The 25043-nt window shown below is 43.4% G+C and overlaps 2 protein-coding genes and 1 long non-coding RNA gene across 7 annotated transcripts in view; 1 reads left to right on the forward strand and 2 right to left on the reverse strand.

Annotated features, from left to right (window-relative positions):
• The first annotated feature begins 99 nt into the window (after positions 1-99).
• Positions 100-18669, forward strand: LOC102067328 (MOB-like protein phocein). 3 transcript variants are annotated; one of them, XM_005490900.4, is made up of 8 exons: positions 9165-9321; positions 11302-11364; positions 11812-11912; positions 12553-12595; positions 12836-12922; positions 14516-14595; positions 15347-15458; positions 16335-18669. In XM_005490900.4, the coding sequence occupies exons 1-8, from the start codon at positions 9262-9264 to the stop codon at positions 16464-16466; spliced, it is 678 nt and encodes a 225-aa protein (XP_005490957.1). In that variant the 5' UTR covers positions 9165-9261; the 3' UTR covers positions 16467-18669. The 3 variants fall into 3 exon arrangements, with proteins under 3 accessions (XP_074404335.1, XP_005490957.1, XP_005490959.1); XM_005490902.4 differs by lacking the exon at positions 9165-9321 and adding an exon at positions 9460-10148; XM_074548234.1 differs by lacking the exons at positions 9165-9321; positions 11302-11364; positions 11812-11912; ... (3 more) ...; positions 15347-15458; positions 16335-18669 and adding exons at positions 100-256; positions 2092-2256; positions 3437-3526; positions 4036-4391.
• LOC113459762 (uncharacterized) lies at positions 4141-9090 on the reverse strand. Its single transcript, XR_003381290.2, has 2 exons — positions 8685-9090; positions 4141-6811 (listed from the first exon to the last, which is right to left on the reverse strand). It is a non-coding gene; the product is annotated as an uncharacterized LOC113459762 (long non-coding RNA).
• The window catches only part of RFTN2 (raftlin family member 2), a 32126-nt gene continuing 24186 nt past the window's right edge, over positions 17104-25043 (reverse strand). For all 3 annotated transcript variants that reach the window (XM_014269783.3, XM_005490898.4, XM_014269784.3), the window contains one exon: positions 17104-23340. In XM_014269783.3, the coding sequence (XP_014125258.2) occupies positions 23071-23340 (270 nt within the window). In that variant the 3' untranslated portion in view covers positions 17104-23070. The remainder of the gene's footprint in view (positions 23341-25043) is intronic.

Consider the following 25043-nt stretch of genomic DNA (forward strand, 5'->3'; position numbering starts at 1 on the left):
CCCGGCCTGGGGCGCCGCGGGAGCTGTGCGGCGGGTCCGCGGTGCCGCCGGGGCGCAGGCGTTCCCGGGACTGGGATGGCGCCGCAGAAGTTAAAAAAAATCGGCGGCGCTAAACGTCCCCGGGGCCGGGGGAGGGGGTGGGGGCTGCTCCGCCCCGGGGCGGGGCGGCGGTCGCGCATGCGCACGCCGTGACCTTCCTCACGTGTGTGCTGGCGGCGGCGCGGTCACTCGGTGCGGGCGGCGCGGGAGCATCATGGTGAGTGCCGGGCCGCCGCCATCTCCCCAGCGCTGCCGCGGCCCCACTCCCGGGCTGCCCCGCCCTGTGTGCCCGCCGCCGCGGGGACACACAGCCGGCACGGCCTGGCGGCGCCCCTGCTCCTCCCCGCGCTTGGGTCGCTGCCGGGGCCCCGAGCAGCCGCGCACGGGTGTGCTCGGTCCCTGCCGTGCCCGCGGGCAGCGCTGGGTCGCGGGGGGACGGGAAAAGATGGAGGCGGGGGGTGGCGGCGCCGCAAGGTCACGCAGTCCGTGGGGCAGAGGTGACTCCCCGGCAGGCGCGGGGGCTGCGGGCCGGACGTGGCGGGCGGTTTGCCGGGGCTGCTTTTGGCTGCGCACACACCGGAGCTCAGGGCTCCTCCCGCCGCAGTAACGGGAGCGGCCCCGTGACAGCAGCGCTGCAGGGCAGGGCCGCGCAGGCCACGGCGGGTCTCTGCGGAGATAGGCAAGCAACCTGTGCCACGCTCCGGAGCTCTCTTTTCTATAAGTTTTGTAAAAATTTTTATAGAGAAGAAGGAGAGTTTCACTGAGTTGCCCTTGTTCTCGCAGTGATACTTGATTCTTAGGATAATAATATCGTGAAGAATTAAAACTTAGTGTAAAATATTGATGGTCATAACTCTGGCAGCTTTATTTCTGATAAACGTAGAACAGCTCTTAAAAAGGAGGGTCAGCGATATTATCTCTCAGAATGGAAACGTACAGAACTGGCAGCCTTTTCCCTTGGTTATCTTCCATCCCTGTGCTGCTGGCAGCAGTCAAATACAGCATCTTCCATGTGCTCTGCCCGTGACTTTGCTTTCTGCCGCTGCTCAAGTGTGTGTGTATCCGATGAGTGCCAGCAAAGGGCACACGGATGCCAGGCCCTTCTAGCTCTTTCTCTGAGCGTGGGCTCTGTACCTGTCCACTGGAGCACTATCTCCATGTGACTTGGCAACCTGCCATATCTTTCCTTCTAAATCAAAGCAAGTTCCTTCTTCCTGACCCCCGTGCGTTGGGATAAGTGCATTTGCCTGCATTTATCTGGCCTATGGCAGTTAGACTGCTGGTTCTGAAATGCAGAGATAGCAGAAAGTAGTTGCAAAAAAATTCCAAACCTAAACCAATTGTGAGGGAAAAACCCAACAACTTAATAAAAACCCTTCACCTTGACTCTGCTTAAGCAGAAGCAGCTTGAGCTAGAAGGATGCCTACCTTCTCATTTTCAGGGCCTTGACTTAAACTTTCTTGTAATTTTTTCTGACTCTGTAGAAGTTGGTGTAAGTACTAGCACTGTGGCTCAGGCTGCAGGTTCTCACAATTTTTTTGTGAAAGGGTAATGCTTGAAAGCACCTAAAAAAGACTGACAGTGGGGCACCTGGCTAGACCTGTACTTCTAAACCTGTTCACAAGTACAGGTGCAGCTCTCCCAGGGAGTCCTTAATCTTCGTTAGATCTGGTTGTGCACTGGAGAAATGCAGTTCATATAATCATCAATAATTGTGTTCACCAAGCCATAGCAACTCAGGGGTGCTGTTAAAAGCCTAGAGGCCTTTCCAGGCAGAGGAGTCTGCTCATCCGTGGGTGCTTTATTCCCCAGCTGGAGTACATCTTCCTGCAGCTGAATTGTCAGGATTGCCCAGCATCTGCCTGTGCCCTCAGGAGTTTCTGATGCAATCAGAGCTCGTATTTGCTGCTATTAAATAAGTGCCTTGCAGTTGTCTTACACTATTCATCTCTTTCAAAATAAACCATTATGTGTTGGGGTTTTAAAACTCCTTTTAATTGCAGTTTTTGTTGTAATGGCTCCCTTGTTACAATGTACAATTGCTTCCACAGGCAGGAAAAGCATTTAGGAAATTTCTTCCCCTCTTTGATCGTGTACTGGTTGAGCGATGTGCAGCAGAGACAGTAACCAAAGGAGGAATCATGATACCAGAAAAATCCCAAGGGAAGGTACTACAAGCAACAGTAGTAGCAGTTGGATCTGGAGGCAGAGGAAAGGTAATTCCCCAAAGCATTCCCTTTGGGTAGAACCAGAAATGAATGGGGTGGTGGTAGCTGGAATATTGCCATAAGAGTAGGATGGTTATGGTGCAGAAGTGGTGATGGCTCACAAAAATGGATGACTGCGATGGCTGAAATTACAAGTAGGGATTCAGAAAGCAGGTAGAAATCTCAAGTTGTCCTGAAATAAATTCAGCATTCCTTTAATCATTTGTAAAATGGAGTGGGGTTTCTTTTGTTTGCTGTTGGTGGTGGGGGTTTTTTCAGGAGGTGTTGGTGGTGTTAGTTTATTTTAAATATGTAGACAGTGTTTGTGTGATACCCTATTTCATCACATCTCAGCCAAAACCTTGAGGGACCAGCAGACTTCTTTGTTAAAATTATTACATGCTCATATGTCTGTGACTTGTGAGCAGGGTGGAACCCCACAATGTGGGGGTTCCACAAGATAAAAGATGCCTATTTGTTGGCTGCCTTGTGCTGTGCAAAATATCATTGTCCGTAAGGATTAGGCTTATTGGATTAAAGAAAGTCAGCAATCAAATAAGTGTTGAATAAGAGCTTGTTAATTTTGCACATTGGATATGTATATGGAAATAAGACAGTTCACACTAAGGCCAGTGCCTGGGGGCTTCCACAGCAGAAGGGCTGGTTCCCCACCAGAGCAGTGTCCAGTCAGTAGCAGGTTAAATTTCAACCTGGGCACATTGCCTTGGCCTTTCTTTACTGTGAGTCCCTCTCTGCATCCCAGGCTGGTTTGTGTCAGGATCTGATTTTTAACGGTTTATGTTGTGAAAGGGTGATGATATTTGACTAATGTGTTAATGTTTTGCTTATAATACAAAAATTTCATTAAACTCTATCAGGTGTTTCTAAATAAGTGAATTGATGGCAACAGTGACAAGTTGGTCAGAGTTACAGAAATGGGAAGGTACTTTTTAAACTGGCACTTAGAGAAATTATCATTGTTTATAGAATTTGGAGATGGACTTTGTGCCTTGGCTTTACAAGGGGGTTTCATGGTTCTTAAGTGAAGTCAAGCAAAGACCTCACACTTGTCTTTACAGTCAAAACTAAATGCAGAGTTGTGATTTCCTGAATGTTTCTGTGCATGGATGGCTGTTGTAGTTTGGAGGAATTCTGTTAGAGAAAAATAAGGATTTTTTTCTTTTTTCAGAATGGTGAGATTCAGCCAGTGAGTGTAAAAGTTGGTGAAAAGGTTTTGCTCCCAGAATATGGTGGTACTAAGATCGTACTGGAAGATAAGGTAGGTTTCCCATCTTTGTGAGTGCAAATCAGAGTGATTCCTGAAACACCAGTGATAAATAGTGTGGGTACTTTGTGCTGTTGGCACCATTCAAGAAAGGGAGCAGCTGGATCCAGCCACCCTCTGACAGCTGTGCTGCTGCTACTTGTGCCCCTGCATAAAGGGATGCAACCACAGGAACCTCTGACCTGACCTTTGCTGGGTGGGCAAAATGTTCCACATGTCAAGAGGGAATCCAAAAAGACTTTGGAATTCCTGGGGGCATCCTTGTTTTTGGCAGGGAAAGCCTGCAGAATTGTTTTCTAGAAGTAGTAACTTGATAGCTTTCAAGGAGTATCTTAGGAACAAAAATAACTTTTTCAAGACTAGCTCTACATGTTGACTTCTTGGTTACCTTGCTTTTGATTTTGTAGTTAATGACTGCAATAATGCTGATTCAGAACGAGACAGTATTTGCAAAACATGAAAAATACTTACGTGACTGAAGCTAATGTTTCTTTTCTTTACAGGACTACTACTTGTTTAGAGATGGTGACATTCTTGGGAAATATGTGGACTAAACCTGTTGCAGTATCAGTCATCCATTCCACTAAAATGCTGAAATTTTTCTTTCATCATGTAAATAATGTCCTTTATTTTATAATAAACAGGCATTGAGTCTTTGAAATAACTCGTGATCTCACTGTAACGATGGAACACAAATAAAAATATGTACAGTCAGAAATCAGTTGCTCTTGCTTGAGTTCCACTGAACAGTGAAATTTGGATGACCACCAACCAGCCTTAATTATCCCAAACAACATCATTTTATATCCTTATCTCTGTACTGAGATTGTAAAGGTCTTTACAATAAACTGCTGAAACTCTTCTGCTTCTGTCTCAGTTTCTGCTGTTGCTCAGTGAAACTGAGTCTCAATTGTGTAATGAGCTCTCTGCCCCATTCAATGGTAGTAATATGGTATTTTCACCAAGTTTGTCTAAAATGAGCTTAAAATGGTTACCAGACTGATGCAGGCTTGCTGAGGACTTTTATCCAGCTCCCTTGCACGTTGCACTCCTGAGGTAGGATGGGTTCTTCTAACTTCAGTCTGCAGACCCTGAAACACTGAAGGTTAAGGCACACAAGCAGCCTGTCCCCTGCAGCTGGAGCTTGGTACCAGTCATGTCTGTGCTGGAACACTCATCCAGTTCCCAGATGGAGCAGATAAGAATTAGTGGTTACTCTTGCTTATCACTTACTGAACTTTGCCAATAGAAAATAACCACCCCCCCAGCAGTTAACCAGGCAGAAGTGGGGCTGGTGCTGATCTTAAATGAAGTTTCTTTACTGATTACCACACCATCACACCCAGACCTTGAGCTTTCCCGTAACTCAGGAGAGACCTGCTTTGACAAATTACATTTCCTTTACCCTTAACACACCATTCTTAAATAGCAAGACACTGACTTAGGTGATGCTGAAGCAATTCAATTTGCATATTCCTGGCCACCTTCTCTTGCCTTGACAAGGATTCAGGGTTGTAGGTGCAGGAGCACCCAGATCTGTGCTGTTCCTGAGAAGGCTTTCAAAGCTGGGGTGCACAGAGGGATTGGTGCAGCCCAAGAACAGACAGTGCCTTAAGGTGCTCTTGGGGTAGTCCTAGTGAAGTCAGTCAGAACATGGCTTATTGCTGCTGAAACTTCAATGGCAGGAGTTAAATTTCATTTTTCTCTCTAGTCGAGCTGATTGGAACTCAGCCCTGCTAGATACATTATAACCCTAGTGCCAGAGGTACCAGTAAAGAACTGTAACAAAATATTTTCCAGATCTCCACTCAGATGCTGCAGGGAGGGACTCAAGCTCTGACACAGCTAGAAACACAATGTATTTTCTGCCAGCACAAAGTCCCTGCCATCAGGGGCACAGCACAGAGGTCAGCTGGAGCCATGCCTTTCCCTAGGTGCCATTGGTCACCCAGCCATTCCAGCAGGAGCTGCACTTGCCAGGCATGGCTGCAATGGCTTTTGCTCCCCTTTGCTGTGGGGTGCCTGCTCTTGGCTGCTTCCCTCTGCTTGCTCTGGAGCTGAAGACAGACCAGGCACTGCTCTGGGAGTTAAATTCGCACTGAACTGTGGACAGACAGGGAAGATGCTACATTAATCAAAATACACTTTTTAGTACAAAAGACCTACATCTTGAAATCTGCCCTATTGCAGTTTTACTTTAGTAGTTACAGCACTGCACCTCCAAGCTGAAACTTCAGATAATCACACCCCAAGGACCTTGCAAGACAATTGATTGTGCAATGAAACACAAACTCCCTGGGAAGCATTATCTCCCACTGCAGCCAGCAGGCCTTTATCTCCCAGGATAAGGCAGGAACTCTGCTGCAGTCACACAGCAAAGAGGAGAAGGTATCTAAAATATTTACACACAGCTTAGAGACACTGTACCCCATCTCAAGGTGCAGTAGGAGTTAACTGCCCACAGAGAAAGGTTTAGGCCTAAAATTTCAGCGTTTCTTTCCCTAATGTCTCTAAAAGACACGAACTGCACAGGATCACTCTGAGCCCTCACCACACAACCTGGCTGCCCCCAGCTCCACTTTCAGCCCAGCAGGTTTTCAGCAGCTTGATACAATGCCTATTTATTAAAATATAAAATTCCTATTTATAATATAAATAAAATAAAATATAAAATGCCTATTTATTAAACTTAGCATGGCTGTATCTAGTACAGTTTACGCAGGTGATTTTAAACAGAAGTCACACTTCATGGGAATAAGTAATTTATGGATGTAGGGGAAAAATAGTGTTCCTAGGCCTGATTAAATGGAGGACACAGTGGAACACTTGCTGGAGTGACAGGAATGTTCTATCCTTGCACCACAAGGCTCTCACTGGGAGCAAGGACAAGGCCACTGCCACCCAGCCAAGGGGATCCATCTGTGTCCCTGCCTGTCAGGCCATGACAGCGTGCCAAATCCCATATCCCTCGGGTTCCTCAGGCAAAGACACACAGTCACAAACCCTCTTTCCTTGCTGTGTTCTTCCTGTAGGAAATCAGCCTTCTTTCCACTGTTTTCTACATGGTTTAAAAGCTGCAGTTTTGGTGTAAATGCTGCATATTGCCCCACCTGCTTTTCTGAGGGGGTACACACTTCAGTCTTTCCTCAGTGTGTCTGAATCCCAAGGAAACCAGGTGGACTCCATCTTTTGTGACTTTCTTTTCATAACACTTCAGAATAGCTTCCATTCTCAGCAGCTGTAGTGTTTTCAGAGTTTTCTCACCCTGGTTATGTCATCCTGCCACAGTAAGAAAAGGATGGAACATTTATATGCCAATAGAGAAGAAAGGACAGACAGGTCCCTAAGAGCACATGCATGGCTGATTAAATTTTGGCCAAATATTCAAATTTTCATTAGTGAAGGCCATAAGATGAAGACCAGTTGACCCCCCCAAAACTGAAATTACTCTTGTTCAGATTTTGTTCAAAAACAGCTTGAAATTGAATGAAATAAAAATAATAAGCATCTTCCAGGAATACAGGGTTAATTATCAAGGAGCAGCACAAGATAACCCTATAGAATTTAAGATCTCAATAAATGAGGCAGATTTCTTTCCTTTTTTCTGCAGACACATGAACCATCTTCAGACTGAACTAACAGAGACATACTTTTCTCTGACTGATATTTCTTCAGGGTCAGATTTGTTTCCATGTTAAAAGCAAGATGGCCATGAAATAAAAGTCAGGGACAAATGGAAACATCAAGTCCCCAACTTTTCTGTGCTTTAAGGTTAAACCTTGAATATGGTGATAGGAAAAAAAAACAAACCACAACAATAAAAGAATAATGCAAACAAGCTCCTGAATTTTGAAGGACTCAGGCAGCTAGAACTGCTCATATTTTGAAACTGGCAAATAATAATATCAATCTCATTAAAAAAATAATGTTGGAATACAGCTGGCCTAAAGAGGTACTAGGACATTTCTACTCCTCATTCCAATACACCAATTTCTCACAGCATTTTAAATCTTTTGATGGTTTCTTAGACTAGCTGGGTTTCGCCACACAACCCGAAGAGCTGACAATCCCTGACGTGCCTGGGGCAGGAATGCGGGCCAGGAGTAAAAAAGTAACCAGTGCAAGCCGAGCTCCGGCGCCTGCAGGCAGGAACGCCGAGCTCCGCGTTACAGTGTAACGTGAGAGGAGCTGCCGTGCCGGCGGCACAACCCGCGGGTCGGTCACTGCTGACCCCGTCACCCATTTCTGCTGCCCGCGCATGGTCCCGCTCCCGGGACAGGCAGGGCCCCGCTCACGGCCTTGCCCAAGCCCAGTCAGCACTCAAAGGGCACTTCTCTTTCTGACGGGAAAGCCTAGCTAGAGATTTTTCAGTGTTCTCGATCTAGAAATGTTTCACAAATTGTGGCTTTCACTGGGTAGAAGGAAGGGGTTTTAACGTGTTATTTATAGCAAAATAATTGAGTGAAGGGGGAAACTACAAGCAGCACTCACCCCGAATGCGGTGGGAGCAGGGACAGCAGCAGAGAGCCAGCGGCATTCTCCACCTTGCAGCAAACACCCCACAGCTGCCACCATTTATTCCCTGATTGTGTGAGGGAGGCGTCTCACGGTACCTCTCTGCTTGGTCGTTCTTGCACAGACAGAAGCAATTCATCCCTCCTTACTCTGTACTAATTTCTACCACGTGTTTGTAACGTGGTAGAAATATAACAACTTTCAAATAATTTTCTTCTAACCCTACAGAAATACTATAAGTCACTCCAGTCTTTCAAAATGTTTACTTGCTTGTAAGGGAGACGTTTTTGTCAGCCAGCTATGAGGTAACAGTGTCTTTTTTGTTTTCATCGCAAATAGAGTCAACACCCGGCTCAGTAACCCTTGAAACCTGGGCTAACTCTGTTTGCCATTAGCGCAGCAGTTTGTGTCCTCTGCACACCCAGCTCATAGGGGTCTCAATCCTGCCTCTGGAGACCTAGAAAGGCTTTGGTCCCAAACAACCCGAGTTGTTGGGCCCTAGTGCTAGGGTGGGGTTTTACTCATTATTTTAAAAATTTATCTTGAATATTAAACTTTGAATAATTTTAAATCCACGCCCTTATAGTTTGTATTGCACAGAGCCTCAGGGGCTGTACAGACCCAAGCGAGGACTAACCTTGCGTGAGCGCACGCACAGCCGGGGCTGGCGAGGGGCGCTGATGAAACGGGATGAAATACGATGGATTTCCCAATAACCACTCAATCTCTGTGCGAGGCTTTGCCTCACAACCCGGGCCACTCGCTGCGACACCGGCCCCGCCGCGCAGCACCGAGCGGCCGCCCCAAACCTCCCCGCTCCCGGCTCTGTGGGTGTGGGGGTGCGCGGGTGTCAGTGTTGTCTCTCCGGAACACAAAGCTCTGCTCTGACAGAGGGACCTGCAGGGCACGGCGCTCACAGGGAAGCATCCATGGCCTCCAGCGCCGCGCAGAGGAGAGCGCGATAGCGCTGCTGGCCGGGAAGAGGCAAGGACAGGACCGGGGCGGCCCCATCACCGCCACCTCCCCTCAGGTCCGCCCCCGCGCGCCCCTCCCGCTTTCTCTCGCGAGAGCCGTTCCCGTGCCCGCCCCCGCCGCGCGCGGCGGCTGTTCTGGCCATGCCGACCCTCCCTCCGCAGGCCGGCTCCCGCCCCGCCCCGCGGCTGTTCCGCCCCGCCCCGCTCGGCCCCGCGGCACATCCGGGCCCCGCGGTCGCTATGGTCATGGCGGAGGGCACGGCCGTGCTCCGGCGGAACCGCCCGGGCACCAAGGCCCAGGTGAGTTGTGCGGTGCCGCCGCCGCCGCCCCGACCGCCGGGCGAGCGGGCACGGGCAGCGCCTCCGCCGGGGCCCAGAGGCCGGCGGGGCGGTGCCGAGGGCCGCTCCAAGGGCCGCGCCGGGCCTACCGAGGCCGGGGCGGCGGCGGCCCCGCTGCGGGGATCGCTTTGTTCGCGGGGCAGCGGGCGAGACTCGGAGGCTGCGGGGGAGCGGGCCGGGGACGGCGGCGGCTCCTTCCCCGCGGGCTCGGCGGAAAGGCCGCCGGGGCTTCCAGGCTGCGGGCTGGGAGCGGAGGTCGCGTCGGGCCCGGCTGGCCGAGGGAGGCGCCGCGTCCCGCAGGCGGGGGCCCCGGCCGGGCGGAGAACGAACACCTGCGAGAGGCGGGCGGGAGCGCCGCAGGCTGGGGCGGGCAGGGCGGCTCCCCGGTGCTGTCAGGCACTGCTGCTGTTCCTGCTCTGAAAATACCGGCAGGGAGCTCATGACCCTGCTCTGGGCTCCGGGGGCAGCTCGGCACCGTCAGAGCGACCGTACCTGCCTGCCCTCCCAGAGGGATGTCATCCCTCCCTTACGTAACTGCACACAAGGAAATTCTGCTGTCACATCGCTTCTCTTAATCGAAATGGAATTAATCTGTTTCTGAGGTTTCACGGTCAGCTGGAACAGGCACACCTCAAACACGGAAACTACATTTTTTAGATTATTGCAGAGAGATGATCTGTCAAACCTCTATGTGAGACTTTCCCCTCTGCTTTTGGGAGGAGATGTCATGGTGGGAAAGGAGCTGTGTATGACAAGTGTCTTCTCCTGTTCTTTGTCATAGCAGAGAGGTAAAATTATTACACAATCCTGTAAATCAGGTCATTCTGTGCATGTTTAATCTGTGAAGGAGACAGAATGTCTCCTTCTTTGTGAGGAGATCTGTGCCTTTGATAAATTTGGGGTATTCTGAAAAACAGCTGGACATAGACCTAGGTTTGGTCAACTATTATGAAATTCATGTAGATTAAAGAGTTTTATGTATAGTGATGATAATTTCTCTCCATAGACATGATTTTTCTTTGTGTGTGGCTGTATTTAATGTTTTATTTTGGATGACACTGGTATAGCTGTTCAGTTTGCAAATACAATTAGGTAATGATATTTCAACAGTGGATATGCACTTAAGGTATTTCTGCCAGAGCTGACTTGCTCTCTCAGGAACAGATTGCCAAGCTTTGCTGTTGGGACATTTTCATTGAGTCATTGCACCTGCTGGGATGACTACAGCAAGCTGACGTGCAGCATCTCTGCATGATATGAGGGAGCAGCACCAAATTTTAGATGTGAAAAGTGCACAGTAAGAAAATGCCTGTGGTTGGGATGGTCATGGTGCAGCACATGTGGACTGCTGCAGAACACAGGTGCAGCTGGATCTGAGGTGAAACTTCAGCAAGGCTTTATCATTAACAAGGCTGATAAGCATCCAGAAAATTTAATTAAGGCACACTGACCATACCAAGGGTAAGGTGGGAATGTGGTACCCGGTTAGGCCAGCACAGCGTTGCGTGATCTCAGTTCAGAGATGTTTTTCTTGCTGTGTCACCACTGGGAGTTTGAGTTTCATAAGCAGAGTGTGCTGCTGCTCTCTGCAGACCTGTTCTTGCCTGCTGCTGCCTGGTGTGGCACCTGCAGTGGGTGCTGTGTGCTGCATTTCATGGAGCAGCTGCAGGCTCTGGGTGGTACAGCGGGGCTGCTCACCTGCCGAGCCTTGCAGAGCTTTTCCTTTCGAGGTGTGCTGCTGCTGCTGCAGTGCTGGGAGTGCAAATCCTCTCTCCCTCCTCCTGCCAGGACTGTGTGCTGCTTCTGTTCACATGCAGCTTCCTGGAATTGTATCAACTCCATCTATTTTCCTGCATGCTCAGGCTTATTGTAAGCTGTGTGCCTTTCTTCCTCCCCCTCTGGTTTTGTTACATGGCTTTAAATTTTCTTTTTTCAAAACAGGATTTCTACAACTGGCCTGATGAATCCTTTGAAGAAATGGATAGTACATTAGCTGTCCAGCAGGTATTGCTACTTACATGAAATGTTGTTAATGAGTGCAGTTTCCCAGGTTTTGTGTTCTGGAATATAAAATTGAACAGGGCTTGCTATTTATGTGCTTAGGATGTTGCTGCACAGCAGTGAATTTGCTAAGCACCTATGTATTTTGACAAATTAATGGTTAATTTTGTTTCCAGAAATAACTTAAATTCCCATGTCTGGTTTAAACAAATCACATTTAGGAAAATGGTGGGGGTTTCTCTGTTCTTTTACCTGTTTTAATTGAAGAAAGGCATTTTTCAGATCTGGCATTTTTAATACCAGTTTCCTTACCCTGCCCATCTACTTTTGAACTTTTTAGTCTGTCAATAATTTAAGTAAAAATTAAGCCCCTCCAAGATGTAATGTTCTGGATATACTTTCTTACTTTTATTACAACAAGATCTAGTTTTATTTCTACTCCCTCCCCAGTATATTCAACAAAACATAAGGGCAGACTGTTCCAACATTGATAAGATCCTTGAACCTCCTGAAGGCCAGGATGAAGGTGTTTGGAAGTATGAACATTTAAGGTAAAAATCCATCTGTTGTTAATATTCTGTCTTGGTTCTGAATTTTGTTCATTGATGCTGGTAGTGAATCTGTTTGAATGTGACACATCAAAACTAACTTAAATGAAATTTGATTTTTCCACTGTTAAATATTGGTATTATTTTCTGAATTCCCTGTTACTTCTAAAGACTTATAATATGCTCTGATCTTAATGTTTTCTTTAAAACAAAATATTTGTACCTCACTTCTTGAATAGGAAGATACAGTCATTAATTTCCATAGCACTTTCTCATAGCATTGTCAGTTCTCCATCTCCACTAATGAGTAATGTGATTTCCAGATGCTCCCAGTGCTTTTCCTGAAACTAGCAGGCAAATAGGCAGGCACAGCAGGAGTGTCTTACAGTTCTTTTTCTGTTTGTAAGGAAACAGACCTTTTTATCCACTTTTGGTTTTTTAAGTTGCAGTATAATACTTCCACTAAATGATATGTTAAACTCAAGCTTTGCTGTCAGTGAAGAAATAAAACATAATTGTTTAGCTGAGTAAGAAAACCATCTGCTGCTATGAAGATCAGAGTGTCTAAGCTGTTTTCTATGAGATACTTGCAGTGAGGAAACTAATAGCTGATTTTGATGCTGCTGTGTTCCATTTCTTTTAGACAATTCTGCCTTGAGCTCAATGGACTGGCTGTCAAGCTTCAGGTAATTCTTTTCTTGAGACATTTTGTCAGGGAGGAGACTTTTCTGTTTTGTGTAGATTGCAGAGCTTTCTTCTAAATATATACATGCAGGGCTAAGCAGTGGTTAGGGGTTTTGTAGTATTTTAAGGGCATATGGCAAATAACCCATTTAGGGGGTGGACAGGGCAAGGAAATGATTTGAAAACATCAGCTCCTTTTTGCTGCTGGGGTTTTTTTCTTAACTGAACAATTGTTTTAACAGAGTGAATGTCACCCTGACACGTGTACTCAGATGACAGCAACTGAACAGTGGATTTTTCTTTGTGCAGCTCATAAAACTCCCAAAGAGGTATGGATGTATTTTGGAAAACTGACTCCAGTGATGCAGGAATTTTCTTTCACAGTTAATAGGTTCATAAGGAGCCTCTTCAAGGTGGCTTCTCTAGTCAAACTGAGAGCTTATGTGGGTTAAGAATATCATTTGAGCTACTCTTCTCATTCTGTACTGTTCTACAGAGGAACAGGATGAGGTAAAAGGAACTGCTTTTTTACCTCAGTATTAGCAGCTTTGCACATTGTCTCTGGGTTGGTGTTGATCCTGCCTGAAACTCAAAGGAAAAAAGCTCTTTGTTTAACTGATGGAAGAGTCCATGCTGAGAATGGGCTCTCATCTTCAAATGTTGGCCTTGATCCACAGAGTAAACCTGACACTCCAAACCTGACTGCATGTGCTCATTCTTAGGGCAGGTACTCCAAAAAAGGTGGTGGAGTCATGAAGATGTTTCAAGTGGGTTTATCAGTTTATTAGCTTGTCTTCCTCCACGTCCAGTTAGTTTAAACTTTGTTCAATCTTCTGTTAAACCACTTGACACATCTTTTTTTTGTTTTGCCTTCAGAAAGTCTTTGTTGCTTTTGGTAACGATGGTAGTGCAGTTTGTCATATTTATCTTTGTACTTCACCTTCCAGAATAAGGTATTGATTCTTTTTAACCTCATCTTTCCTGTCCTGTAAGATCTTTTTTTTCTTTTGTTCTGGTTTTACTTTCCTGAGATGTTTGTATTTAGCCAACTTTCTTCCACTCTCTCCTTTAACCCCTGCCCCTAGTCAGCACCTTGGCATGTCTGGCAGTGTTGTCCTCAGCTGGACTGGAGAACTTCAGGCTTCTTTTTACCTCTGAGCATGCAGCATTCATCTCCTGTTTTCCATGGCAGTAGCCACCAGCTGTGGTCAGAGAGGGGCTGATGGAACCTTAAACTGCTGAGAGAAATGTAGAACTGACAAATCTTTTTCCTGAAATTGGTGAATGGACAATGGACATACTTTCTCTCAGTCTGGCTCAGTTCATCTTTTCTTCCTTGAGGTGTACTTGATTGCAGAGCCAGGGATGGCTTGTTACACACTTAGTTACGTGTATGATTTTAGTTTTCTTTGCCAAATCAAAAACCACTGATAGATTTAGGTTTGGTTTCAGAGCCTGTAAAAGAACAAGTCTGGCAACTTGACTGTGTGGGAAACAAATGAGCTGTGAGGTAACAATCATCTTTCCTTTCAGTGTACTCCTAGCATGTATTTTTATTATACAGCTTTGCTCAAGGAGAAGCATAGAATTCACTACTCACATGCATAATGGCATTGCCATAGTAACCTTTTCTTGAAATAATTTTCATGGGTTGTGAAGCAGAGAAAAGAAATAACTCACTTAAGGAGGAAATGTAGTTACACACACATATATATATATATATATGCATATATACATATATATATATACACACATATGTATATATATACACACACATATATTTATACCTTTAGACAAGCTATGTGAAACTTTTGGGAATAAAAATGACCAATGAAGTTCAAAGCATCAGAAAATATGATGTTTCTTTTTAAACAAGTTCTGACAATGTCATGCATGTGCTCACTCACTGTCTGTTTCTGTAGTGTCCTGCTATAGACTACACCAGGCACACACTTGATGGAGCTGCATGTCTTCTGAATAGCAATAAATATTTCCCCAGCAGGTAAAGACATTTTCTCTTGGGAGGAGGGAGGGGGCTGGAACTTAAGACAGTGACAAAGCCCAGGGAGAAATGTAATGCATGTGTCATGGACTACTGTTGGACCTATCAAAAATCCTGCAGTTGGGAGGCCTATTGCCACTTCTAAGCTAAGGAAGAAGTCTGGCTTATTCAAAGTTTGCCATTTACTGAAGCTAAGGGATGCTTTTTATGTAAAAACTGCTTTAGTGATACCTGTTAGTGGTATGGGGCTCCATTGGAGTAGTGCCCACCTAGACTAGAGGATGGCCTTTGGACAGATGCTGCACCTCAAATGCCTTCAACAGGACAGCACCAAAACCCTCCAGAAGCCAACACCAACCTACTGGGGGACATGGCAATTGCAGAAAACAAGAGACAGGCTACTGAATGGGCAGGGCACATCAGAGAAAACTTGGAGAAGTCAAAGTTGTGCTTCTCTAGGAATTCAGCATAGACAAGGAGGTGCAACTGGAAGTACCTTTTTTTTTTTCTTTGCCCATAAAGCCTAGAAACCAGAGATCCAGCCTTTACCAGAATAACTGATGATGATTAATTACAGGCAGAACTTCTTTGTAGTCAGAGTACAATTTGTAAATGTGGAGCTTGCACCAACAAGTCTAAATTTCATATGCAATTATACAGAATAGTTTTAACAATCAAAATTTATGTCAACATGTACCTTAGTAGTCATTTCACTAGAGCAGTTGTGTAACCTTTCTCCTGCTGCTTACAGGGTTAGCATAAAGGAATCCTCTGTAGCCAAATTAGGATCAGTGTGCCGAAGGATTTACAGGATATTTTCACACGCTTACTTTCATCACCGGCAGATATTTGATGAATATGAAGTAAGTAGTCTGAAATGACATCTTGAAAGCAGGGTATTTACTGAAGTTACAGCTGTGATGGAGTTGTATAATTTTAGTCCTACTAGACTCTCTATATTCAAATGAAGGATTGATTACAGTACAGTCCAGTTTTGTAAGAACTGAAAAGCTGTTATACTTACATATACACACAAAAATTCATTTATGTAATTAGTGTATTTAGTTATGGTTTCCCTTCATTTAGATAAAAGGCCAGAATTGGAGGTTTTTCTACAGACAACTCAAATTCATCTTGTACTTAAGAATCCTTAATGTATTCAAGCACTGAGTGCAGTTAGTACTGCTTACAAATATATATAATCTCCTGTTTGTGTATGTTGCACAACAGTTAAGGAATTCTAATTGTGTAATTGTAAAGAATCAGAGTAATTGAGGGCAACTTGTGCACAACCAGTAACTTTTCTTTTTTAATAGGAAAGTAGAAATTAATAGATAGAAAGGAGATAAGGGGTACAGCTAAATATAAAAGGGAACCTTTGCCAAATCACACTGAAGGATTCTGGAACAATGACTGTGCCCTGTTGTGCTGGAGATAGACAGGAATATATTTAAATATGTAAAAGTATGGTTCTGAAATTCCTCCTACATGCACTAAGTGCTTTTAAATTGAGCTGTGAACTGAAGCCTCAATTTCAGTAGGTTTCTTAGTATTTGTAGTAACTATAAGCAACCAGTAAAGATATAAAAGAAGCAATGACTTTACTAATTAGGTTTGACTAAGACCTATAAATGTAATGAGACAATTACATAAGCAGACTTTTTGTTCAGCATGTTCCTCATAATGGTGTAAAATAATTCTTCTGTACATACTGTTTTCTTCCCTTTTTTCACCTCCAGAATGAAACTTTCTTGTGTCACCGGTTCACTAAGTTTGTGATGAAGTATAATCTGATGTCCAAGGATAACCTGATTGTACCAATTTTGGAAGAAGAAGTGCAAAATTCAGTGTCAGGGGAGAGTGAGGCATAATGGCAAGAGTAGTACAGATTCCTGTACTGAATATAAACAACACATTAATTATGTACTGTATATATCACTTTAGACACTTCAATCACGTATCTTCATAGCTTTGTTTAGTATACTTTTTGTATGCTGTGTGCATTGCCTTTTAATATGGGAAATACTTCTAAGTTATTCATGAGCTGTATATTCATCTATGTGGCACTCATGGTTTTTAAATAAAAGTAGTAGTATCTGTTTATAATGCCTGTTAATAAAAGAATTTACAGTTCTCTAAAAATGCTGCTAAACAATCATTGAATTACAATCCTGAAGATGTGTCTGATTGGGTGGGGCAAAAGTGAGATTTCACAGCAAGCCATTTTGTAATGCAGTAGCTATATTAAGTCTTAGTTCAAAGATTATCACCTTAAATATATAATTCTGCAGGAAGCTTCTTGCAATGTAGCTTATTCCTAATTTACCTTTTATTTTTTTAAAATGGCTTTGAAGTTTTACTTCTGGATATGCATATTGCTGTATGTGTACATCCAGATACTAACACAATCTATAGTGGTAACCAAAAGGACAATTTCACTATGGTATTGAACATATATATTCTTGATAGATATATCTAACACACTTTTTGGACTTTTGTCAGCAGAGGAGGTTTGTGTGCAGCAGGGGACAGGTGCTGTCCTGTTAAGGCAGACTTCTGCTGTTTCTAGTCCACAACCTCTCTAAAGAATACCTGTGCATATTTATGGCAACTGCTTACAGATTATACCTCAGCTGTTCATGTTACACTACATAACACACTGGCACAGTCTCTGCTTGTCAACACATGCTATGTACCTGAAATATCCAACCTGATTCTTTGCTAGAGTTAATTGTGTTTTCAACATATATTTGTTTCTCTTCATTTACCTTAACCATATTGACAGAAAGATTGGGATTCATGCTTCTGGTTCCCTATTAGTTTCCCTGTTTGTTTCAAGTTGTGTTTGCAGATTTGCAATAACTGACAATTTCCATGAGTGCTGCTTAATTGTGTTTTGTCTAGAAAGATAGAATTAAATGTTTTAGAGATGCATATAAGAGAAATACTGCTAAGTGTACATGAATGCAGGGTCTAAACGCAGTAGCAGTGTTCTTGAATGAATTTTGCTTTGCTGTTTAAGAAGTTAGCTTGTTTCTCTGAGGTTGACAGGAGCCCTCTTTATTTCTTTCAGCAGGTCACAATGGGCTAGCTCAGCTAGTTTCAGTAATTTATACTTTGTTTTCTACATTACATTTACATGGAAAGAAGGGAGTCCACATATTTTTACTAAGTGTTTTTTCATAATATACTAAACATGCCTTAAATTCTATTTTTCTTTATATGAATCAAGCACACCTCAAGCAACTGTTATCACCTGGATGTAAAGGGAATACAAACAATGAGAAAATTGAGAGACTAAGCTTAAGTACTTCAACAGCTGTGTTCTTCAGCAGCTTCATGTCTCATGTTTATCATTGTATTTAACTGTCAGCGGGGTAATTGCATGAGATGTTGTCAGAGTGAAGTAGCTTTAGTTACTGTCTATACACTTAGCTGTAACTTGCCTTGTATAGACCAGGTTACCTGATTTTGATAGATACCTTGGAGTTTGTACTGCAGGTAGGAGGATGTTTTCTGGAGGCAGTAAAATGTATTTAGCTCGTTGTTGTCTGCTCTAGGACCATCCATGTGTTGCTCCTTTGTACAGTCACTCTGCATGTGTATATTGGCCGTGGTGACTGGGACAGGCAAAAACATGGCACTGGTGTTGCTAATTACATTTCCTCTACAAAACTGAAGAAAATGATGTGGTGCTCAGGACTGCATTAAAATTTTAAACCTCTTTCTCTTACACTTTAAGAGTTTAACTTCAAAACAAAACTCTGGAAGTTTGAATCCTGTTTATTCTCATTCAGATTTGCACTGTAAAATTGACTTGCTATACTAAGCTGATTTTATATAAGGCCTAAGTGAGACACTGCTTGTATTTTCCCTTGCTATTGTTTACATGAGTACTGTGTACACACATGTGCCTGGATGGTACCATAAAACTTCAGTTAGCCTAAGCAAACCATTGATTTGTCTAATAAATATTAACAGGTTTAATTTAGACTTTACATCATAGGGAAACTGAGACTGTCTTTGAATTATATTGTAAAAAAAGGATAAAATTAAACTGTTTCTTTATCCATACCACTATATTTTGACAAGTTATTCTCTTTTTTCATGTTGTCTGAGAACACAGCAACTGTCTCCAACAGACCCTTGGGTGCTCCCCCTCTCTGCTCCAAGGTGTGCTCAACTCAGGTTGTCTTTCTTTCCAAAGCAGAGAAATTAAATACTCGTTAGGAACTTGCAAGTCAGACCTCAGATTTACACACTCCAAATCAGAACATGGTGGTTCCACAGTGAAATTATTCTGTGTCTAGAGGCCCTCTATAGACACAGAATAATCACATTTCTGACTGCATGTCACAAAGGCTGTAAGCAAAGACTCACTGGCACATTACTTCTTCCTTTGTCACCGGGGTTTTGCACATCTTCCAGCACATCACCCATGGTGTTAGACTGTCAAGACAGCAATCTCCTTTTTTTGCCTTCAAAAGATGAATGTATTAAGAACAGGGAAAACCTAATGAGCATTAACTCTGTCAGGCTCTGCTGTTCAGACACAACTGCAAAAAAGGTGATTTGAACTTGCAGCAAGGTATACATTGATCTAACCCAGTCAATGTCAGTGTGAGACAAACACCATAAACTGGGAACTGATTTGCTAAGTACTTCTAATGCTGAGAGCCTTCCTGTATGAACTATGGAAGAGATCTGAACAAGATCTTTTTGTAAAAAGAAAATATTTTACAGACCAAAAACAAGTGAAGCAGCCATTTATTGCAGTTGACCAGGTATGTAAATAAACTGTTCTGACAGTTATAAGCAAAGTACAAAATATTTAACTGTGGACAGTTTCTTCCTGTTTGTAAACATTAGAAAACTATTTCCTCTCCAAACAATTTAAGCATCAGAAAGTATAAACAGTCTTTTGCAGAGGTTCATGAACATGGCTGCCCTCTTTCTAATAGTTGCAGAGCATTTCTGTTGTCACAACCAGGAAAGAGGTTTTCCTACTACGTTTCAAACACAAGGGCTCCTGGCTGAAGCCTTGTTATTGACTACAGAAAGTGTACTTACTGCTTTTTCAGAGAATTCTTCTGATTCACAAAGCTGCTTTACGTAGTGGACAGTGCTGGTCACCACAGCAGTAAAGGCAAACCTTAATGCTCTGGTTTGTGCCAGCCAGGTGAGGAGGATCTGAAATCAAATTTCCTATACCCAACATGCACCCTCCCTTTTTCACTCATCCAAGTAAGGTAAGAGTTGTGCGGCAGAAATTTTACAAGGAACAAACCAGAATATTTTCCATAACTCGTTTTAGTAGCATTTTCAATTTTTTCAGTTTCAGCATCCAAGCCTTAGGAAGATGAGTGGTCAAGTGCATGAAGTCAGATAATTGCACTGTCTTCACACAGGCTGAGCAAACAACTTGCCCTGACTGCCAAAGGCAAACAATACAGATGAATAATTCTACAGCACAGGCAACTTTGATACTATGAGATAAATGACATTAAAAAACCCAGCTGTCCTTAACAATCCAGGAATTGCTCTGTGGGTTCAGAGGAAACAATTTAGCATAGTTATACTGCACTAAAAAGACAGAAAAGGCTTCAGAGGTTTGCAGCATTGTTAACTCCTCTGAGATTCATGAGCAAGGACTAAGGCATAGTCCAAACTGAGGGCTATAACTAAAAAAGAACATGGCTTTATTTCATTTTAAAAGAAGCTTTTCTTGCTGAAAGTGATGATGTTCTAGTGTACCTGTGGGCATCCAGGGCATACTCAATTTCCACCCTAGTTCCAAAAGTCTCTCCTGTGTACATCCCATTAATTGTAAAGAGAATATTTCTCTTAGAAAGATAGTATTTTATTTGAATTTTCTGCCCTTTCAACAGGTGATATGGAAAGATCTCAGTTAAAAATTAAGTAATTTTTATCCCATTACTTCATTCTAGAAAGAGTAACTGTATTAAACGTATTAAATGAACTACTTTATACTTTGTAACTTAAATACAGCTCAGTTTTGGTTTAGGGTTCACTAATGTCAACTATCTTATGCAAGGATCTTGTTTATAAAAGGTTATTTCTTTGATATACTTTAAAAGCTCTAATTTGAACTATTCAGAACTGGAATTCTGGACCAATTTTTGCCCATTTTACAGATCGGACTTGTATGGAGAATGACCGATGGTTAAAATTACACACAAGTTTTGGATAACTCATTAAAAATACTTCTAGAAGTAGAGCAACATATTCCAGGTTGCATGAGACCAGCTGTTGCTCCATTTTTAACATGCTAGAGTTCCCTGGCGTTCTGCCAGAGACAGCTGTAACTTGTATTTCATATTTCTTGCCCATCTGTGTCCCATGGAGGAGATCCCTGCTGCCTGTGAGCGTGACCAGTGCTCCCTGAGAAGTGCCACAAGAGAATCAGCCCTGGGCAGGCTCTGCAGGACACCCAGCCCAGCAGAGGGATGCTCCTCCTTCAGTGCCCCAGACAGGAATGAGCACAAGGCTCATGCCCCACATCCCTGACCTGGAGGTGCTGGTGGGAAAGCTGGGAAAGAGCCTTTGCCAGAGGGGTTCCTTACTGTACCCCTCCTGTTGGAGGTGCTCTCATCACTCCCCACAGCAGGCAATGGGAAAAAGTAGTTGAAGCTTAATCTCCAGAGCTGTGGATTTTTTGGGAAGAAAACCTCCCAACCTGCTACAGATAACAGTTGTTCTTTCAAAGAAAAAACAAGCAAGCCTGCCAGTAAGAATTTTGTAAGTAGCTCAGGAAGCAGCTCTAAAGCAATATTATTTTAAGGTCCCCCTATGCTAATTATGTCAGTAGAATGGGTTTTCCCCCTACACCCCCTGCCCTATAAAATTATATTTTTTTTCTGCATGAATTAGTTTTGCTTACTGAAATAAGCAGCTATGTTCTTGCTCACAGCTCTGAGACTGCAGCTGAACCTCCACTATCCTGGGGTGCTTATTTGGAGTTAATTGTTGGTGTTGAGTCACTGCATTAATCTGCCCACTGCATTTAGTGCCAGCATCTACCACTGTGGATTAGGCAGAGTGCACAGCAGCTGGTGGATGCCATCCATGGGGAATGGGGTGTTGTAGGTAAATGATTAATGACATCTATGTTTGCAGCACAGCACACAAAGACAGGTACCAAAATCCCTGGGTGATGTGTGTGCCGTACTGCAAACACAGACTGGAGTTATGAATACATTTGCTCAGTTCTGACTTATTTTGACCAAATTATTTTACACTAGCTTAGAGATGATGAGCAATTTTTTTTTTTTGCTTCTAGAACTAAATTAAAAATGCACATGGTAGTTATAATCACATTTACCTTCTGGAGATGCATTTTTATTCGGCTTGTCCTCTGTAGCATACGCCTTCCAGACAGCAGCACAAAAGCAGTTGCTGTTTGTTCCTCTCCCCACAGCACCTTGCCAGCATTAATCTCCCTTAATGCAAGCAGCCCTCCCCATAGCAAGGATGGAAGCACAGCAACTTGATCCTTTCCTCTGAACATCAAGTCTGGTACTGGATGCAGCTCAATACACTTTATCCAGTGTGAGATACATTTAGCTGAGACATTTTTATATATACATCCATCTAATACTGCCTATGAAGTTCAGCCTACATCCTCCTATGCATTAGCAGCATCACACTGCTCTCAATGCTTCCTAGGGAGCTTCTCAAACTACTTGTTTACAGACTGCAAGTTAATCTTTCAGGGGATGAGCAGTTCTTAATTTCCACTCAGAAGTACATTATGAACACATCATTATAATACAAGTTATAAACTCCTGGCTTACAAGTACAAGGAACTCTGTGAAAACTGCATAGGTGAAGTTATATTCCAGGAACAAGTTACCTACCTACAGCCTCCTGAGTTTTCCTGTCCATACCAAGTCTGAATGTAGCTTAAATTATTAACACTCTACTGTAAGACTTGACATTTCTCTAGGCTTTCGAACTTAGGCAAGGCAAATAAAGTGAAAATTATATTAAAAAAACTAAACAACAGCCAGACAGTTCATTTTCCCCCACCAATGTTTACAATATCCTTAAAAACCCCCAACAATAAAACAACCAAACAAACCCAAAAGCATTCCTCCAGCTTGTGGAAAATTCTAAACATCCTCATTCCTTTCTCTCTCACACAATTCAAACTGTCACTGTTCTGCAGCTTTTGCTTCCTTGCTTGTCAAAAGCATTAACAAGTTAGCAGAGCACCCAAGTCATGTAGTTATACTATTAAAGACAGACAGAAAAACAAATTATTTTGCAGTAGTATTATTACTACAGTAGGATTAACTCACCATGGAAAATGACAAAAATACAAAAAAGAGTTTGGGAACAGTCATAGGATTATACCTTTATACTTCAAATGTATTTAAAGTAGTGTAGTTTTTTAAAAAAAAAACCCATTTGTGTGATTTATGTACATGTCCATGTGATGCAGTTACCTACTTATCACATACATGTGACCTGAGTGACTCCATCCTCCTGGTCAAATTGTCCATCATCCAGTTCCCTTAATACTCCATCACTGCTACTGAATCCTGGGAAGCCTCCATAATGGGAAGATCCCTCCTTGATCCAACATTGTTTAGAAGGAGATAGGTGAAACTCATCAGGTGGTTGTCCAGTTTCTACAGGGCAGAAAGTAGCTGTGTCTGATCCAACACTTCTGCTGGACACCCTGCCTTTTTCTTCCCCAGTTATCTGTCTCAAGGATTTCCTCTGAAAAATGAGAGAATGTTGAAATGTTAGTTTATTTAGGGAAAAACAACTGAGCCAAACACTTTGCAACGGATCATGGATAAATTTGGTGTAGCTGCATTTTAATCACGAGTGCAACTCTCAAGAAACAAGAGATTGCCATTATCTGAGGAGGCAATTCCCATTCCCATGGTAAATCTATGCAGATAGAAGTCAGTGGCTGCTCTATACAGCCCTTTGAAACGGGATCCACAGAGTCCTTGCACAGGAGGAACTCAGGATTAATACAGTCTGACTTTATCATTGGGACTGCCTGACATCTTAGCTGTTGAAGTGATGGTTGCCAATGTCAAAAACCAAAGTCAGCAGATCATGATTGCTGCAAATGACAGAGCTACCAGACTGTGCTGAGGGTTCTCTGAGGCACAACAATAAATAAAGGGCTTATCTCAGTTCAGCATCAAGAGCTACCCGAGTTCCTGGGATCTGTGATGGTGCAGCCCCTCCAGAGATAATGTCAGTGCCTGAGCCACACAGAGGAGCAGGGCCAGCAAGGCAGGAGTGCCCTGAGCCCCCTGCCTGGAGCCCTGCTCTCAGCATGGGCACAACCACACCAGGAGATGTCTGCCAGGGGACACTGCCCTGCCCCAGCAGGAGCACAGGGAGCTGAGAGGGAATCCAGCCTCAGCACAGAGCTGCGTTTCAGTGCAAGGAGGACACAGTGCAGACACTTAAAAAAACCTCCACAAACACTTTACAGACTTTTACTATGCTTCAGCAAGTTTGTGTCCCCCTTCTGTACATTGCTAAGCTTTTTCTCAAACCCTTCTGAAACAGTAAAAAACAATGGCCTATGTGGCTAAAGGAAACATATTTAGGAAAACTGTTACAGGGAACACTGGGAAATGAAACAAAGGGAAACAGCACTGCCTCAGGAGAAACAGAAGGAAATAAGTTTTGCCTGGACGTCACAGAAAAAGGGTGGAAAAGTTCTGTTTAAAGGAAATAAAGAAAAAGAGAAAAGAAAAAACAACCCCCTCAAGCACTGCATGGTTCAATCTTGCATTTCATCCTCTGAACCCTTTCTTAGAAAAACAAATGGTTTGTGACAAACAGAAAGTCCACAGAGACATAACAGCCCTTGTAACCCAAGAGGCTTCTGTACTATCACATAAATCACAAGCCAGGCCACAACCCACTGCCCCACAGGTATATAAGAAGGCAGAGAGATGAGCTGTGAGGACATAACATCCTCCATCCTCAGAAAAGAGACCCTGTGAGAGTAAGAGACCAAGTAATGGAGGATTAAAATTATGGTGCAAACCAACGCAATTGGCAAAACAGAAGGAAAATGTAACTCTGCTAAATGTTTCAGCTTCAGCCCAGTTACCTATTTAGCCCAAGCTAAATGACCTCACCATAATGAAATTTCTGGTAGAGAAGAAAAACACTCACTGGTACTGAAAAAAACCACATTTTGTTCAGATTTCAAACATAGAAATCCTGATGTAAACGGCTGCAAATCAGCTATTTCTTGTTTACTTTGAGTATGTTTAATGCTTAAGTCAAATGTTTCCCATTCCAACAAAATAAAACAACAACTACAAAACACATTGTATTTGTATACCCAAGGCTGCTCATCACCCTACAAGAGGGTGAAAGAATTTAAACAGTGAGTACAATGCTTCCTATTTTTAATTTAAGCCATGTCTCAAAGATTCATC

Source organism: Zonotrichia albicollis, chromosome 10 (assembly GCF_047830755.1).
Source record: "Zonotrichia albicollis isolate bZonAlb1 chromosome 10, bZonAlb1.hap1, whole genome shotgun sequence".
Lineage (NCBI taxonomy): Eukaryota > Metazoa > Chordata > Aves > Passeriformes > Passerellidae > Zonotrichia > Zonotrichia albicollis.